General features: G+C 41.2%; 1 protein-coding gene across 3 annotated transcripts in view; it reads left to right on the top strand.

Moving 5' to 3' along the window:
• The window catches only part of AFF4 (AF4/FMR2 family member 4), an 85,754-nt gene that overhangs the window by 37,150 nt on the left and 28,829 nt on the right, over positions 1-19,775 (top strand). For all 3 annotated transcript variants that reach the window (XR_004031704.1, XM_003259950.3, XM_030818770.1), the window contains exon 6: positions 19,333-19,369. Coding sequence is in view for 2 of the 3 variants with exons in the window: in XM_003259950.3 (XP_003259998.1) it covers positions 19,333-19,369 (37 nt within the window). In the remaining variant the exon portion in view is untranslated. The remainder of the gene's footprint in view (positions 1-19,332; positions 19,370-19,775) is intronic.

The raw sequence follows: 19,775 nt of genomic DNA, 5'->3' as shown, positions 1-19,775 counted from the left end.
TCAAACTGTTGTTTTAAGAACCTGTTTCCATAAGACATAGCAACCATACTTATGTCCCATGGAAAGAGGTTCCTCAGATAACAGTTCCAAGGTTGTTTAAAATCAGCTTTTTTAAAACTTATACTTAACAGTATTAATTTACACTTAAAACAAATAATACAGAAATACATTCTCCTTGTGAAAGTTTGACCAGTACCCCTAATAATAGCCTTTCCCCAATTCCGTCCCCTTCATCCCAACCGAGCTCCTTTCATACGTACCTTTGCAAGTCTTTTTTATATTCATGTAATACATATATAATCATTACATGTAAGCATTTTCTCATTTATTTCTACACAAATATATTGTTCTGTATCTTCCATCAGTCAGCAGTAGGTCTTGGGGACCTGTCCATGTTACTACATGTAGAGGTATTTCGTTTCTTTTAGTTGCATCTGTAGTGTTAATGTATCCTAGTTTATTTAGCCATTTCTCTTTGGTATTTAAGCTGATAGCAAGTTTTCATTTCTATAAATGTTTCTTCAGTTGGTATCTTTGTTGGTGCCTTCTGTGTGCATGTGATTTTCTTTAGGGTAAAAAGCAAAAAGTAGAATTGCTGAGTGTTGAGAGTATATATTTAATACATACTCTCACAAATTCCTTCCATAGTTCTATTACAGCATTTGTACCAGAATAATTTGTGTATTACCTGTTGTTTCACACATGCACACCACCATTTGATATTATTAAACAGCAGTATTTTGAGTAAAAATGGCATTCCATTTGCTTGATTGCTAGTGAGGTTCATCATCTTTACATATTTGTTATCCATTTGGTTTCTTTGTGGGTAAATTTGCTTATTTTCACTGTCCTTTGGGTTGCATTTTTTACCTATTGAGTTTTAGGTGGTCTACCTTTTTTGTTTTGTGTTGTTTTGTTTGAATTCTGGATTCTAATAATTTCTTATACATGCTGAAAATTTATCTACCAGTTAGGTTCTTGTCTTTTTATGGTCTAAAGTTTTTAATTTTTGATGAATAAAATATATCTTTCTCTTCCTTTATAGTTTTTGCTTTTAATGTCTTGTTAAAGAAGACTTTTCTTTCTCTAGGATCATAAACATACCCTCTTATTTTTATTTTAATGTGGTTTTTAGTTTTATTTTTTATGTTTACTTTTGTGAATGATGTCAGGTAGATTTAAAAATTTTCTGTCTATATGTGTGCCATAGCACTCTTACCTTTTATGTCTTTGTTTACATATACGAAATGCACTGGTATTTATTTATTTATTTATTTTTCTGAGATGGAGTCTCCCTTTGTCACCCAGGCTGGAGTACAATGGTGTGATCTTGGCTTACCGCAACCTCTGCCTCTTTGGTTCAAGTGATTCTCCTGTCTCAGCCTTCCGAGTAGCTGGAACTACAGGCGCCCGCCACCATGCCCAGCTAATTTTTGTATTTTTAGTAGAGACAGGGTTTCACCATGTTGGCCAGGCTGGTCTTGAACTCCTGATGTCAGGTGATCCACCCGCCTCGGCCTCCCAAAGTGCTAGGATTACAGGTGTGAGCCACTGCACCCAGCCAGTGCACCAGTATTTAATGTGCAGTTTGAGTTTTGTTTTTTGTTTGTTTGTTTGTTTTGAGATGGAGTCTTGCTCTGTCACATGGTGCGATCTCAACTCACTGCAACCTCCACCTCCTGGGTTCAAGCGATTTTCCTGCCTCAGCTTCTTGAGTAGCTGAGATTACAGGCGCATGCCACCATGCCTGGCTAATTTTTTGTATTTTTAGTAGAGACGGTTTCACCATGTTGACCAGGCTGGTCTTGAACTCCTGACCTCAAGTTATCCACTTGGCTTTGCCTCCCAAAGTGCTGGGATTAACAGGCGTGAGCCACCGTGCCCGGCCTGCAGTTTGAGTTTTGAGAGGTATGTGCACCTGTATAACCACCACCGTAATTAGGAATTAGAACATTTCCATCACCCCCAAATTTCTTCATGTTCCTTTGTAGTCTCCCTTGCCTCCACCACTGTCCCTATGCAATTTCTGATCTATTTTATGTCACTCTAGATAAGTTTTGCTTTTTCTAGAATTTCATGTAAATGCAATCAGTACATCATGTACTTCTTTTATATATTTACCTTCTTTTGCTCAGTATTTAGTTTTATAATTCTTCCATGTTCTTGATTATATCCATAGTTTCTCTTTTTCTTTTTCTTTTTCTTTTTTTGAGACGGAGTCTCACTCTGTTGCCCAGGCCAGAGTGCAGTGGCACGATCTCGGCTCACTGCAACCTCTGCCTCCTGGGTTCAAGCGATTGTCCTGCCTCAGCCTCCTAAGTAGCTGGGATTACAGGCATGTACCACCACACCTGGCTGATTTTTGTATTTTTAGTAGAGACAGGGTTTCACCATGTTGGTCAGGCTGGTCTCGAACTGCCAACCTCGTGATCCACCTGTGTTGGCCTCCCAAAGTGCTGGGATCACAGGCGTGAGCCACCATGCCCAGCTGAGTTTTTCTTCTTTTATTCCCAATCAGTATTTTATTATATGGAAATACCAAAATTTGCTTCCTGTTGATGAGCATTTGGGTTATTTCCAGATTTAGACTGTTAAGAATAAAGCATCTATAAACATTCATGTTTTCTTTTATCCTGGGTAAATACTGGGTCACATAGTAAAAAGTAGAATTGCTGGTTCACAGGGTAAGTGCATGTTAAATTTTACTTATTTATTATATTTAAATTCTTTAGAGACTGAGGTCTTGCCTAGGCTTGTCTTACCTAGGCTGGAGTACAGTGGTGTGATCATATGGCTCACTATACCCTTGAACTCCTGAGCTCTAGCAATCCTCTCATTTCAGCCTCTTGAATACCTCGGACTACAGGTGCTTACCACCATGCCAGACTTATATAGAGACGGGGGTCTTACTGTACTGCCGAGGCTGGTCTCAAACTCCTGACTTCAAGCCATCCTTCTGTTTCAGTGTCCCAAGCACAAGCTACTGTGCCTACCACTAAATTTATAGTAAACTGAAAACTCCTTCCTCCCTTCCTTCCTTCCTTCCTTCCTTCCTTCCTTCCTTCCTTCCTTCCTTCCTTCCTTCTTCGCTGTCTCTCTCTGTCTCTCCTTTGCTTTCTTTCTTTGCAACAGGGTCTCACTTTGTCATCCAGGCTGCAGTTCAGTGGCAGGATCATGGCTCATTGCAGCCTCGACCTCCCAGGCTCAGGTGATCCTCCTGCCTCAGCATCCTGAGTAGCGGGGACCACAGGCATGCACTACCATGCCTGGCTGACTTTAAAAAATTATTATTATTTTTTTGAGACGAGGTCTTGCTCTGTTGCCCAGGCTGGAGTGCAGTGGCGCGATCTTGGCCCACCGCAGCCTCTGCCTACCGGGTTCAGCCTCTGCCTACCTGCCTCAGCCTCCTGAGTAGCTGGGAGTACAGGTACGCACCACCACGCCCGGCTAATTTTTTGTGTTTTTAGTAGAGGCGAGGTTTCACCATGTTGGCCAGGATGGTCTCAATCTCCTTACCTCCTGATCTGCCCGCCTCGGCCTCCCAAAGTGCTGGGATTATAGATGTCAGCCACTGTGCCCGGCCCCCATTCTTTTTAATTACTAAGGTAATATTCAATTCTGTGGCATCATAATTTACCTAATTATCTACTAATGGACATTTGGGTTGCTTCTAGTTTTTGGTTACTTTTTTGTTTGTTTGTTTTTTGAAATGGAGTCTCGCTCTGCTGCCAGACTGGAGTGCAGTGGCATGATCTCGGCACACTGCAACCTCTACCTCCTGGTTTCAAGCGATTCTCCTGCCTCAGCCTCCCAAATAGCTGGGACTACAGGCACGTGCCACCCCGCCTAGCTAATTTTTGTATTTTTAGTAGAGACAGGGTTTTACCATGTTGGCCAGGATGGTCTTGATCTCTTGATCTCGTGAGCCGCCTGCCTCGGCCTCCCAAAATCCTGGGATTACAGGCATGAACAACTGAGCCCAACCTCGTTTTTGGTTATTAAAAATAAAGCTGGCCGGGCGCGGTGGCTCACGCCTGTAATCCCAGCACTTTGGGAGGCCGAGGCAGGCGGATCACAAGGTCAGGAGATCGAGACCATCCTGGTTAATATGGTGAAGCCCTGTCTCTACTAAAAATACAAAAAATTTGCCAGGCGTGGTAGAGGGCGCCTGTAGTTCCAGCTACTCGGGAGGCTGAGGCAGGAGAATGGCGTGAACCTGGGAGGTGGAGCTTGCAGTGAGCCGAGATCACGCCACTGCGCTCCAGCCTGGGAGACAGCAAGACTCTGTCTCAAAAATAAATAAATAAATAAATAAAGCTGATGTGAATATTTGTGTATAAATCTTTATATAAACGTATACTTTTGTTTCTTTTTTTTTTTTTAAGACAAGGTCTCTGTTGTCCAGGCTAGAGTGCAGTGGCATGATCATGGCTCATTGCACTCACGAACTCCTGGGCTCAAGCAGTCTCTCACCTCAGCCTCCCAAGTAGGTGGGACTACAGGCACATGCCACTATGTCTGGCTAATTTTTGTGTTTTTTTGTAGAGATGAGGTTTTGCCACGTTGCTCAGGCTGCTCTTGAACTCCTGGGCTCAAGCAGTCCTCTTGCCTTGGCCTCTGAAAGTGCTGAGATTACAGGCGTGAGCCAATACACCTGGCCTGTTTTTATTTCTATGTTATAAATGCCTATTAGTGGGGTGGTTAGGTATATGGTAGGTGTCTGTGCCTCACACCTGTAGTCCTAGTACTTTGAGAGGTTGATGCAGGAGGATGACTTGAATCCAGGAGTTTGAGACCAGTGTAGGCAATATGATGAGACTCTGTCTCCACAAAAAAATAAAAAAAAATTACCCAGGCATGGTGGCACAGGCCTGTAGTCTTAGCTACTCAGGATGCTAAGATGGGAGGATTGCTTGACTGCAGCTGGTTGAGGCTGCAGTGAGCAAAGATCATGCTACTACTCTCTAGCCTGGGTCACAGAGAGAGACCCTCTCTGGCAGGGGGAGGGAATTAGAAAACAACTGTCATGCTGGGCGCAATGTCTCACGCCTGTAATCCCAGCACTTTGGGAGGCCAAGGTGGGTGGATCACCTGAGGTTGGGAATTCGAGACCAGCCTGACCAAGAGAAAACAACTGTCATACTGTTTTTCAAAGTGGTTGAACCATTTTATATTCCTGCCAATGGTATATGAGAGTTCCACTTGTTCCATGTCCTTACTAACACTTGATATTGTCAGTCTTTTAAAACTTTAGCCTTCTAGCAGTATTATAGTGGTACCTCATTGTGATTTCAATTTACATTTCTCTAGAGACAGAGTATCTTGAGCATCTTGAGCATCTTTTCATGTACTGATTTGCCATTTGCTTATCTTCTTTGGTGCAGTGTCTGAATATTTTGCCCATCTTCTTTGGTGCAGTGTCTGAATATTTTGCCCATTTTTAAATGCGCTAAGATTCTTTTTTTTTTTTTTTTTTTAAGACAGAGTCTCACTCCATTGCTCAGGCTGGAGTGCAGTGGTGCGATCTCGGCTCACTGCAAGCTCTGCCTCCCGGGTTCATGCCGTTCTCCTGCCTCGGCCTCCCGAGCAGCTGGGACTGCAGGCGCCCACGACCATGCCTGACTAATTTTTTATATTTTTATTAGAGAGGGGATTTCACTGTGTTAGCCAGGATGGTCTGGATCTCCTGACCTTGTGATCTGCCCACCCCGGCCTCCCAAAATGCTGGGATTACAGGCATGAGCCACTGCGCCCGGCCTGAAATGGGCTAAGATTCTTATTGCCATTATCATATATGTGATTTGAAAATTTGTTTTCTTGCTCTGTGGACTACCTTTTCATTCTCTTAATAGTGTCTCTCTAAGAATACATGTTAATTTTTATAAAGTCCACTTCTTCAGTGTTTTCTTTTACAGGTCATGTTTTTGGTGTCTATGAAAGCTTTGCCTGGCTGGGTGAGGTGGCTCTTGCCTGTAATCTTAGCACTTTGGGAGGCCGAGGTGGGTAGATCACTTGAGGTCAGGAGTGTGAGACTAGCCTGGTCAACAAGGCAAGACCCCACCTCTACAAAAAATGTAAAAATTAGCCAGGCATGGTGGCATGACCTATATAGTCCCAGCTACTTGGGAGGATGAGGTGGGGGATCGTTTGAGCTTGGGAGGTTGAGGCTGCAGTGAGTCATGATTATGCCACTGCACTCCAGCCTAGGTGACAGAGTGAGACCTTGTCTCAAAAAAAAAAAAGAAAAAATAAATGTTTGCCCGCTGGGCTGGTGGCTCACACCTGTAATCCCAGCACTTTGGGAGGCTGAGGTGGGCAGATCACTTGAGGTCAGGAGTTCAAGACCAGCCTGGCCAACATGGTGAAACTCTGACTCTACTAAAAATACAAAAATTAGCCAGACATGGTGGCGGACATCTGTAATCCCAGCTACTCGGGAGACTGAGGCAGGAGAATCACATGAACTCAGGGGGCGGAGGTTGCACTGAGCCAAGATTGCGCCAGTGCACTCCAGCCTGGGCAACAGAGCAAGACTCCATCTGAAAATAAAAAAAAAAAAGAATAATCTTTGCCTAACCCAAATCCTCCTGTGTTGTTTCCTAGCCTTTTTTTTTTTTCTTTTAAATAAGAGACCAGGTCTCTCTGTGTTGCCCTGGCTAGTCTTGAACTTGTGGGCTCGGGTGACCATCCTACTTCCTCTGCTTCCTGCCTAGCTGGGACTCTGCTCTTAGTTATCCTATACTTTTCTTTTTTTGAGAGAGTCTTACTCTGTCACCCTGGCTGGAGTGCAGTGGTGTGATCTTGGCTCACTGCAACATCTGACTTCTGGGCGCAAGCGATTCTCATGCCTTGGCCTCCCAAATAGCTAGAATTACAAGTGCATGCCACCACACCCAGCTAATTTTTGTATTTCTAGTAGAGATGGGGTTTTGCCATGGTTACCCAGCCTGGTCTCGAACTCCTAAGCTTAAATGATCCACCTGCCTTGGCCTGCCAAAGTGCTACAGTTATAAGCGTGAGCCACTGTGCCCAGCCTTTCCTAGATTTTCTATAGTTTTAGGTTTTACATTTAGATCTATGATTTATCTTCAGCTAATTTTTCTATATTGTTACAATATATGGAATGAAGTTTTATCCTCTTGTATGTACATATCCAATTATCATCTTTATTTAAAAGCCTTCTCTTTCCATTGAATTGCCTTTGCAGTTGTAGTTGACTCTGTATGTGCGGTGCATTTCTGACTTTTTATGTTTCATTAACCTGTTTGTCTGTCATGGTGCCAATATGAGCCTGTCGTGATGATTTGACTTTGAGACTTACTGTAAAGTCACTGCAATGTAAATCCTCAAATTATATTAGTGTTTTTCAAAGTAGATTTGACTTTTATAGGCCCTTTCCATTTTCATAAGAATTTTAGGCTGGGCACAGTGTCTCACACCTGTAATCCCAGCAGTTTGGGAGGCCAAGGTGGGTGGATCACCTAAGGAGGAGTTTGAGTCTAGCCTGGCCAACATGGTGAAACCCTGTCTCTACCAAAAACACAAAAATTAGTTGGGTGCGGGGCATGGTGGTGCACACCTGTAATCCCAGCTACTCAGGAGACTGAGACAGGAGTCTCTGGGAGGCAGAGGTTGCAGTCGGCTAAGATCATGCTCATTGCGTGTGCTCCAGCCTGCGTGACAGAGCAAGACTCTGTCTCAAAAAAAAAAAAAAAAAAAAAAGAACACCTTGTCAGTTTCAACATAAAAGTCTTGTGGGATTTTGACAGGGATTGCGTTGGATCTATAGATCAATTTGGGGAGAATTGACGTATTAGCAATATTGAATCTTCTGACCCATGAGTCCTTATTTCTCTCTATTGTGGTCTAATTTAATTTCTTTCAGTATTGTTTTTAGTTTTCAATATACAGATTTTGGACATCTTTTGTTAGAGTTATCTTTTTGTTTTTTGAAAGAGTCTCACTCTGTCGCCCAGGCTGGAGTACAGTGGTTCTCAGTGCAACCTCCGCCACCTGGGTTCAAGCAATTCTCCTGCCTCAGCCTCCCAAGTAGCTGGGATTACAGGCGCCCACCATGACGCCCAGTTAATTTTTATATTTTTAGTAGAGATGAGGTTTTGCCATGTTGACAAGGCTGGTCTCGAACTCCTGACCTCAACTGATCCACCCGCCTCGGCCTCCCAAAGTGCTGGGATTACAGGTGTGAGCCACCATGCCTGGCTGATTTTTTTTTTTTTTTTTTTTTTGTGAGACAGAGTCTTGCTCTATCACCCAGGCTGGAGTGCAGTGGCACGATCTTGGCTCACTGTAGCCTCAGCCTTCTAAGTAGGTGGGATTACAGACTAGTGCCACCACACCCAGCTAATTTTTATACTCTTAGTAAAGATAGGTTTTCACCATGTTGGCCAGGATAGTCTTGAACTCCTGGCCTCAAGTGGTCTGCCCACCTTGATCTCCCAAAGTGCTGGGATTACAGGCATGAGCCACTGTACCCGGCCCTGTTTGATTTTTTTAGTGCTATTATAAATGGAATTTTATAAAAATTTCAGTATTTGATTTTTCCTTGCTAATTTATAGAAATACATTTCATGGGCCGGATGCGGTGGCTCATGCCTGTAATCCCAGCACTTTGGGAGGCTGAAGAGGATCACCAGAGGTCAGGAGTTCAAGACCAGCCTGGCCAACATGGTTTAGTAGAAACCCCATTTCTGTTAAAAAATACAAAAATTAGCCATGTGTGGTGGCACACACCTGTAATCCCAGCTACTTGGGAGGCCGAGGCAAGAGAATTCCTTGAACCTGGGGGGTGGAGGTTGCAGTGAGCCGAGACTGCGCCATTGCACTCCAGCTTGGGCGACAAGGTGAGTCTCTGTCTCAAAAAAAAAAAAAAAAAAGAAAAGAAAAAGAAATACCTTTCATGTATAATTTTATGTTTCATCTTGTAATTTTGCTAAATTTACTTAATTTTAATAGCATTTTTGTAGATACCATGTATTTCCTACCTAAGACAATCATTTGACCTGTGAATAAAGATTTTATAATGTTTGTTTCAAATGGATGCCTTATTTTATATTCTTGCTTTATTGCACTAGCTAGAATCTCTAGTATGATGTTGAATGCCAGTAGTGAGATTAGACATTCTTGCCTTATTTTTTATCATAGAGGAGAAAGTATCCAGTCTTTCATTATTAAGTGTGATATTAGCTGCAGGCTTTTTGAGGATGTCATTTATTACATTGAGGAAATTCTTCTATTCCTCTTTGCCTAAGAGTTCTCATTAGGAATGAATTTTGAATTTTGTTGAATATTTTTTAAATCTATTGGAATGATCATAAGATTTTCCTGTTTTGATTTGTATTAATATGGTGAATAACATTGGTTAAATTTGGCTGGGCGTGGTGGCTCACGCTTGTAATCCCAGCACTTTGGGAGGCTGAGGTGGGCGGATCACCTGAGGTCAGGAGTTTGAGACCAGCCTGACCAACATGGAGAAACCCCATCTCTACTAAAAATACAAAATTAGCTGGGTGCAGTGGCACATGGCTGTAATCCCAGCTACTCGGGAGGCTGAGGCAGGAGAATCGCTTGAACCCGGGAGGTGGAGGTTGCAGTGAGCCAAGATCACCCCATTGCACTCCAGCCTGGGCAACAAGAGCACACTGCATCTCAAAAAAAAAAAAAAAAAAAAAAAAAAAAAAAAAAAAAAAAAAAAAAAAACCCAAAAAACATTGGTTAAAATTTAAATGTTAAATCAATATTACATTCCTGATATAAACTCTACTTGGTCATGATGTATTTTTTTATAGTGCTGAATTTGATTTTAAAAGTATTTTCTAATTTTTGCATCTGTATTCCTGGGCTATCTTGGTCTGTATTGTTCTCTTCTTAACATCTGTAACCATAACAGGTCTGTTGTCTGATGCACACAGTAAGTCAATAACAGAGACACTGGGTTGCTGCAAAGAAGGAGTTTAATTATAGTGCCTCCAAACAGAGATGAGAGGAAACCTCAAATCTGTCTTCCCAAGGAGTTGAGACCATGGCTTTTAAGGATTTTGGAGTGGGCTGAAGTATTAAGATCATTGATTTGTCAAAGAATTCTAGGTGAAATCATGGGATAGGAAGATGTACAAGCAGTAGTCTTCATGCTGATTCTGTTCCCCTGTGGAGATTTAAACTGGTTGGCTTCAGCTCTTCCACTGTGCTTAAGCAACTCTTGATTTAAAAAAAAAAAATTTATGGAAACAGGGTCTCATGATGTTGCCCACGCTGGTCTCAAACTCCTGGGCTAAAGCAATCCTCCTGTCTGAGCCTCTTAGAGCACTGGGTTGATAAGCATGAGCTACTGAGACTGTCCTGCTTAAGCAATTCTTTTTTTTTTTTGAGACAGCATCTCACTCTGTCACCCAGGCTAGAGTGCAGTGGCATGATATCAGCTCATTGCAACCTCTGCTTCCCAAGCTCAAGTGTTTCTTCCTGCCTCAGCCTCCTGAGTAGCTGGGATTACAGGTGCCCGCCACCATGCCCGGATAACTTTTTAGTAGAGACAGCGTTTCCCAGTGTTGCCCAGGCTGGTCCTGAACTCGTGATCCACCTGCCTCACTCTCCTAAAGTACTGGGGTTACAGATGTGAGCCACCACACCTGGCCTTAAGCAATTCTTAAACAACAGCCTTAAGTTTCTAATGTCAGAAATTCTATCTGTAGGAACAGTGGGGATGCTGATGGTCAGTATCTAGTGTTAGTGACTCTCTGTTACAAAGAAGTGAGTCAGCCGGGCATAGTGGCTCACGTCTGTAATCCCAGCACTTTGGGAAGCTGAGGTGAGGGGATCACAAGGTCAGGAGTTCAAGACCAGCCTGGCCAATATGGTGAAACTCCGTCTCTACTAAAAATAGAAAAATTAGCTGAGGGTGGTGGTGGGTGCCTGTAGTCCCAGCTACCCAGGAGGCTGAGGCAGGAGAATTGCTTGAACCTGGGAGGTGGAGGTTGCAGTGATCTGAGATCATACCACTGCACTCCAGCCTGAGTGACAGAGCGAGACTCCGTCTCAAAAAAACCAAAAAACAAAAAAAAACAAAGAAGTGGGTCAAAGTGCAGTATAATTAATGCTTAATTATAATTATATTTCTGTCCAGAATTCTGTTTAACCCTATGAGGATGGTTTCATATCCTTGCCTTATTTTGGTATCTTGAGTAATGGTGACCTTATAGAATGGATTGGGAAATAATTGCTTCCCCTTCCATTTTCTGGAATAGTGTGCATAGAAATGGTATTTTTTTCTTTCTTTCTTTTTTTTTTTTTCTGGAGACAGTCTTGCTCTGTCACCCAGGCTGGAGTGTGGTGGCATGATCTCAGCTCACTGCAAGCTCCGCCTCCTGGATTCATGCCATTCTCTTGCCTCAGCCTCCCGAGTAGCTGGGACTACAGGCATGCGCCACCACACCCGGCTAATTTTTTGTATTTTTAGTAGAGATGGGGTTTCACTGTGTTAGCCAGGATGTTCTCCATCTCCTGACCTCGTGATCCGCCTGCCTCGGCCTCCCAAAGTGCTGGGATTACAGGCATGAGCCACCATGCCTGGCCAGAAATGGTATTTTTTTTTTAAGTGTTTGTTAGAATTTATCTCTGGATATAAGCTTTCTTTGTAAGATGGTTTTTAAGCAAAAATTAGACTTCTTTAGTAGCTATAGGGCTACTCATCTATTTCTCCTTGAGTGATCTTTGGTTGTTTATATCTTTCAAGGAGTTTGTCCATTTTATCTATGAATTACCAAAGTTAACAAATTGCTGTAGGTTTTTTCTAATATTCCCTTATACATTTAACATATTTTATTATGATAGCACTTCTCTTACTCCCTACTCTGGTAATTTGTTTTCTTGAGTGTCCTGGCTAGAGATTGTCAGTTTTCTTGATAGCTGTTTTTTCTTTCTCTGTTGTTTTTGTTTTTTATTGCATTGATTTCCACCCTGATCTTTTACTTTTCTGCTTTCTTATGGTTTAATTTGTTCTTCTTTTTTTTTTGAGATGTAGTCTTGCTCTGTCTCCCAGGCTGGAGTGCAGTGGCGTGATCTCGGCTCACTGCAACCTCCACCTCCCGGGTTCAAGCGATTCTCCTGCCTCAGCCTCCTGAGTAGCTGGGATTACAGGCATGTGCCACCATGCCTGGCTAATTTTTGTATTTTTAGTAGAGATGGGGTTTCACCATGTTGGTCAGGCTGGCCTCGAACTCCTGACCTCATGATCTGCCCACCTCAGCCTCCCAAAATGCTGGGATTACAGGCTTGAGCCACTGTGCCCGGCTTACTCGTCTTTTTAACAGATTTCTTGAGGTGGAAGCTAAGGTCATTTAATTGAGATTTTTCTTATTTTCTTATTTTATTTATTTATTTATTTTTAGATGGATCTTGCTCCGTCACCCAGGCTAGAGTGCAGTGGTATGATCTCGAATCATTGTAACCTCCACCTCATGGGTTCAAAGGATTCTCCTGTCTCAGCCTCCCAAGTAGCTGGGATTACAAGCATACACTACCATACCTGATTAATTTTTGTATTTTTAGTAGAGACTGGGTTTCACCATTTTGGTCAGGCTGGTCTCAAACTCCTGGCCTCAAGCGATCCACCCACCTCAGTGTCCCAAAGTGCTGGGATTACAGGGGTGAGCCTCCGTGTCTGGCCTAATTTCTTGTTTTTTGGATTATAGCTAATTGTGTTGGTTACCAAATATTTGGAGATTTTCTCCATATTTTCTGTTTTGATTTGTGATTTAATTCCATTGTGGTCGTGAAGCATACATTGTATGAGATTGAGACTTATTTCATGTCCCAGATGATTGTCTGTTTTTGCTAATGTTTTGTGTACACTTGAAAAGAATGTGTATTCCAGCTAGTGTGGTGGCACACGCTTATAATCCCAACACTTTAGAAGGCTGAGATGGGAGGATCCCTGGAGGCCAGAAGTTTGAGACCAGCCTGAGCAACAGCCAGACCTCATCTCTACCAAAAATTTAAAAATCAGCTGGGCCCGGTGGTGGGCACCTGCAGTCCCAGTTACTCAGGAGGCTGAAACAAGAGGATTGCCTCAGTACAAGAGGTCAAGGCCACAGTGAGCCATGATCATGCCACTGTACTCCAGCCTGGGTGACAGAGAAAGACCCTTTCTCAAAAAGAAGCTTATTCTGCTGTTGTTGAGTGGAGTATCCTGTTAGGTCAAGTTGGCTTATAGTGTTATACTAATCTTCTAAATCCTTACTCATTTTAATTCTATCAATTATCTATTATTGAGAGTTAACTCCAACTATAATTTTGGATTTGTATATGTGTTCTTGCTTGTTTCTTCATGCTTTCTCAAACTCCGTTTTTAGGTGCATAAACATTTAGGATTGTTACCTGTTAGTTGAGTCTTTATTACTATGAAACAACCCCTTTTAAACCTTATTCTTTGCTGTAAAATTTACTTTTATATTAATATGACCAGCTCCAACTTTCTTTTATTTAATGTTAGCATGGTGTACTTTTTTCTAACCTTTTGCTTTTAACCTGTTTATGTTCTTATATTTAAAATGCATTTCTTGTAGGTAGTATATGATTTTGTTGTGCTTTTTAAATATAATCTGACACTCTGCTCTTTAATTAGGGTGTTCAGACCACTTATATTTAATGTGATTATTTATATAGTTGGGCTTAAATCTACTATCTTGCTTTTTGATTTCTCGTTGTCTCATCAGGGCTTTTGTGTGTGTGTGTGTGTGTGTGTGTGTGTGTGTGTGTGTGTGTCAGCCTCTATCTTCAAGTGATTTTATACCATCCTTTTGTACTGTATAAGACCCTATTGTCGTTATACTTGCATTTCTCCTGTCGTAGAATCTGTATTGTTTGTTTTACTTCCACATAAAGTATAAATGGCACTATATTGTTACTATTTTTTATTTAAACGATCTATTATCTTTTAAGCTGGGCGCAATGGCTCACACCTATAATCCTAGCACTTTGGGAATCCGAGGAAGGAGGATCACTTGAGTCCAGGAGTTTGAGACCAGCCTTGGCAACATAGTGAGACCCTATCTCTACAAAAAATAAAAAAATTATCTGAGTGTGGTGATACGTACCTGTGGTCCCAGCTGCTCAGGTGGCTGAGGTGGGAAAATAGCTTGAGCCCCAGAGGTCTTGGCTGCAGTGAGCCATCATCACTCCACTGCACTCAAGTCTGGGTGGCAGTGAGACCCTGTCTCAAAATAAATAAACACAGTTTGTTATCTTTACTTTTTTTTTGAGACAGAGTATTGCTCTGTCACCCAGGCTGGAGTGCAGTGGTGCAATCTTGGCTCACTGCAACCTCCACCTCCCTGGTTCAAGCAATTCTCCTGCCTCAGCCTCCGGAGTAGCTGGGATTACAAGTGCCTGCCACCACGCCCTGCTAAATGTTTTTTTTTTTTTTTTTTTTTTTTTTTTTTTTTGTATTTTTAGTAGAGACAATCTCGAACTCCTGACCTCAAGTGATCCACCAACCTCCACCTCCCAAAGTGCTGGGATTACAGGTGTGAGCCACCACCCCTGGCCCATTTTACAAGTATCTGGAGGACTTTCTTTAATATTTCTTTTAGTACTTTGAAAAAATATTTTGCCTTTCCATTTTTATTTTTAAAGTGTTTTTGCCAGCTATAGAATTCTAGATTGAGGACCTTGCCCCCTTGCAACTGTCTGCCAGCTTGCATTGTTTTTGATATGTACATTGTTGTCATTCTTTTGTTTGTATGTAAAATGTCCTTTTTTTTTTTCTTTTGGCTGTCTTTAAGTTTTTTTTTAATCATTGCTTTTAATCTGTTCAGTTATGATACGTTCTCCTGTAGTTCTCTTTATCTTTCTCGTGCTTGAGGTTTGTTCAGCTTCTTGAAACTTTGGTCTTATAGTTTCCATCAAATTTGGGAAACTTGCTGTTGCTCAATTTTTTTTTTTTTACCCTCTTCTCCCCTTTTATCATCTTCTTCAAGGACTCCAATTACATGTATATTAGGCCCTTTAAAGTTGTCCCAGAGTTCACTAATGTTCTGTTCTTTCTTTTTTTTTCTTTTTTTTTGTGGGGGGTCTTATACTGTATTGCTCCATTTTGGATGACTTGTATTGCTGTGTCTTTAGGTTCACTAATCTGTTGTTCTGCGATGTCTAATCTGCTGTTAGACATTTAATACATATTTTTATGTTAGACATGTTTTTATCTATAAAAATTTGATAATGCTTATATATTTATTAATTAAACAGATATTTATTAACTTCTTACTATGTTCCTGGCATGAGATTTGACAATTTGTTCTTTATTAATGACAAAGGTTTTTAGTAGAAAGATGAGGGTAAAAGACTAGTTGTACTAGTCTCAAAAGATATCAGAGTAAGTGTCTTTTGAAGCATTTACTGTAAAAATAAACAGAGAATGTGGTACCAAGAACTGTATGGAGATGTCAGGGGAGTGTTTTTATAAGATGAAGATATTTTGTTATTTTTATAATGCTGATGGTTTAGTAGAAAGGGAAAAACAAATGATCCATGGGAAAGAGAAGAGGTAACCTTAAGAAATCTTCACAAGAGTGATTGAGATTCAGTGCCCAAGTAGAGGACAGTAGCTTTAGAATAGAACACCACTACTTCATTGGCACCAGAGGGAAGCAGAGAATATGGGTATAGTTGGGGATAGCTTGGAAGATTTTCCAGTGATAGTTTGGAGAATATTAAAGATTTTGATTGCCTTTGCATTTACCATGTTTGGAACAACCTCCAGCAGTGTTCTTGACACTGGAAATAGAACACTGTACAATTTAAATGTTCTTGCTCTAAGACGGGTATGTAAAGAACATAGGAAAATGCTGTGCCAATGCTTAGAATAGTTCTGGCACAAAGTAGCTGTTCAATGAATGTTTGTTAACTGAATTTGGATATATATACTCAAGTAACTGTTTAGATTTTGGTGTTTGTGAGACACGTCAGCTACTGACTGATTGTTGCTAAGGTGGGTTGCTTCTTACCGATAGCTTATCTCATTCTCCGAGTTTAAGTGGGTACAACTTCATGTGTGATACACCTAAAAGCTCTGTGTGATACTTTAACAGGTACTTACTCTCCATGTGCACTAGCTATATGTACCAAGTCCAATGAGAGGACAGAGAAGGGAGAAAGTTGTTATACCTAGGGAATTTGGGGTTAACATCTTACAGGAGGTGACACCAATTAGAGTTTGAAGGAGAAGTGTAGGAGTGCTAGCAAGATGTGGGACGATAAGGCACACATCGGAAAGCACTTCACACCACTGATGAGTCTGAAAGAGCAGTTCACAGGTGGCAAATGGTGCTAAGTTTAGGATCATATTGGGGAGCTGGTTTAGTGTATCATCTCTCTCCTTGAATTGGTCCCATTTAAAAACAACAATTCAATCCCTCTGTTCCATGTGATTCCTCAGTCACTCCTTTTGTTTAGAACAAAACTTACTAAAGATTGATTCATATTTGCTATTTTTCCCTGGTATTTTGCTGGGTGCTATAAGGAAGTGTGAAACAAGAAATGTGTTTTGCCTGTACCAAACATTTGGTTGTAGAAATCAATAATACAAAAGAAAGCAATAGGAATTATTTATTAGTGTTTAATTGGATGTGTAGTTGTGTGCATCACACTTAGACATAAGTTGTCTTCTCTTTGTATTCTGTTCTTTACCTAGAACCTCTTTACCTAGGTGCTTCACAAATCTTTATCTTATCTTCTCCTCCCCATCTCCTTCTCTCTTTTCCTTCCCCTTCCACATGCCACTGTTGATACAGTAGCTGCTTTAACATGAATTACAAAAAGGAACCCAGGACGAGGCAAGAGTAATGGCACAAGTGCAGTTTATGCACAGTTGCAGTGTTGGAACAATGATGTTGAAGCCAGAAATGTCTGGAACTGTGAATATCTTCAACTTGGTTATAGAATCATGCTCTGTACAGTATATTCTGTAATGAAATGAGGAGTGAATCTGAATATTTTTTATACTAACAGAAGTTGTTTCATATCAGTTATCCCACTTAAAAATGAGTTAGACACCTCTCTCTTTTTATCTCTCTCTCTCACACACAGATACACACACACATGCACACCACCACCAAATATGCTATATGTATCTTTTCATAATGTATTTTTAGAAAATAATTAAACCCCCTTCTCTCTTCAGAGTAAAGATGATGTTGGCCTAGCATGGTGGCTCATGCTTATAATCCCAGCACTTGGGGAGGCCGAGGCAGGTGGATCACCTGAGATCAGGAGTTCAAGACCAGCCTGGCCACCATGGTGGCCGCATCTCTGCTAAGCCCCATCTCTACTAAAAATAAAAAATTAGCTGGGCGTGGTGGCATGCACCTATAATCCCAGCTACTTGGGAGGCTGAGGCTGGAGACTCACTTGAGCCCAAGAGACGGAGGTTGCAGTGAGCAGAGATTATGCCATTGCACTGCAGCCTGGGCAACAAGTATGAAACATCCTACAGGAGTGTAAAACTCCATCTCAAAAAAAAAAGATGATGCTTTAACAATGAATGAAGTAACTGCTTCCCTAAAAAATATACTTGAGTGGCTGGTTGCGGTGGCTCACGCTTATAATCCCAGCACTTTGAGAGGCCGAGGTGGGTAGATCACGAGGTCAGGAGTTCGAGACCAGCGTGGCCAACACAGTGAAACCCCGTCAATACTAAAAATACAAAAATTAACTGGGTATGGTGGCGGGTGCCTGTAATCCCAGCTACTTGGAAGGCTGAGGCAGGAGAATCGCTTGAACCTGGGAGCTGGAGGTGGCAGTGAGCTGAAATCGCACCACTGCACTACAGCCTGGGTGACAGAGCTAGATTCTGTCTCAAAAAGAAAAAAAAAAAATATATATATATATATATATATATATATAGTGTATAGATATATATACGAGTGTGTGTATATGTGCATACATATCCGTGTGTGTGTATATACATATACATATACTCGAGTTGGGAAAATAACAATAATATTGTCATTGTTTATGTATTAAACTCTGGCTTTTACGTTTATAGGTCTTTGGTCCGTCTTGAGTTTTTTTTTTTTTTTAAATATGATGTGATATAAAGGCCCAGCTTTATTTTGCCCATGGCTATTCAGTTTGCCCAGCACCATTGTTAAAAAGACTATTCTTTCCCATGTAATGATCTTGGCATCCTCTTGGAAAATCAGTTGAGTGTAGAAATAGGTTTTTAATGTTTTTTAACCGCAAAACTATATTTTAGCTCTCTATTTGGATTGTTCTTTCACAGACAATTCTGTAACTAAAGGAAGATTATGCTTATTTTTAAGTAAGCTTTTAGGAATATTTGTGTAATTTTAGTGCTACATCTTGTACCCAGATTTAATTTTAAGAAATGCATAGTTCGCACATATGGAACAGCTGTTCTGGTCATGAAAATTGAGTTTGGAAAGCCGTGTTTCACTGAGGGTGACATTTTGGCTTCTTTCTATTGGTGCTTCCTGAATGCCGGCCACTATGCTGTTATAGGGCTTACATGGAAGTAAATGACCATCTCTTCCTCATGTTGCTAACGTATATAAAATACTGGGAGCAGGGAGAAGGAGGGAGTAAAATGACATGGAAATATCCATATGGGATTTTTTTAGTCCATAAAAGTGGCATACTTTTTTTTTTTTTTTTGAGATGGAGTCTCGCCCTGTTGCCAGGCTGGAGTGCAGTGGCGCAATCTCGGCTCACTGCAACCTCCGCCTCCCAGGGTTCAAGTGACTCTCTTGCCTCAGCCTTCCGAGTAGCTGGGACTACAGGTGCACGCCACCACGCCCAGCTAATTTTTGTATTTTTCGTAGAGACGAGGTTTCACCATGTTGGCCAGGATGGTCTTGATCTCCTGACCTCATGATCTGCCAGCCTCAGCCTCCCAAAAAAGTGGTATACTTCTAATGGATAAAGGTTATACAGCTATTTTCACTTAGTACATTGTCTTCGGTGTTACCTTTAGTTTTAAATGAAGTGTTTTCTTAAGACCAAGAATTTTAAATTGAAATTATTTATTTTATAAAGGGCTCTAAATAAGGATATGACTACAGTGGATGCTGCTGAAAGAATTGAATGATAAAGATTATTAGGTGGCTTAATGCTTTTTGTATTAATCTCTGGGAAAGTCCATTATTGATCACAAAATTGCCAAGGCTGATCAGACAGGATCATTACATTCTTTCTGTGCTTTTTCAGGTACTTGAAGTGTTTTTATGTAATTTAAGCATTTTTCACTAATTAACCTTTCTTTTTTAGTGTCACTTTGTATAATTTTATGTTCCTTTTTCTTAGGAGTCTCAGCAGTCCAATTTTGGCCCTGGAGAACAGAGTGAGTATTTCTTTCCCTCTTTGTTTTCAAATTAAGCTATTTATTGAACATTCAGTTTTCATGGTCACACCATATATAACTTTAGTAATACCTTTACATGTCATATCCTTTTTCATTTTTCTTTTCTTTTGTTTTTCTGGAGTGTAGTGGTGTGGTCGTAGCTCACTGCAGCCTCGATCTCCAGGGCTCAGGTGATCCTCCTGCCTCAGCCTACTGAGTAGCTGGGACTATGGGCACATGCCACTATGCCTGGCTAATTTTTTAAATTTTTAGTAGAGATAAGGTCTCACTATGTTGCCCAGGCTGGTCTCGAACTCCTGAGCTCAAGTGATCCACCTGTCTCGCTTCCCAAAGTGTTGGGATTACTGGTGTGAGCCACCATGCCTTCGTATCCTAATTTTTATGA

This window comes from Nomascus leucogenys, chromosome 2 (genome assembly GCF_006542625.1).
Source record: "Nomascus leucogenys isolate Asia chromosome 2, Asia_NLE_v1, whole genome shotgun sequence".
Taxonomy (NCBI): domain Eukaryota; kingdom Metazoa; phylum Chordata; class Mammalia; order Primates; family Hylobatidae; genus Nomascus; species Nomascus leucogenys.
This window is presented reverse-complemented; position numbering and strand designations above follow the sequence as displayed.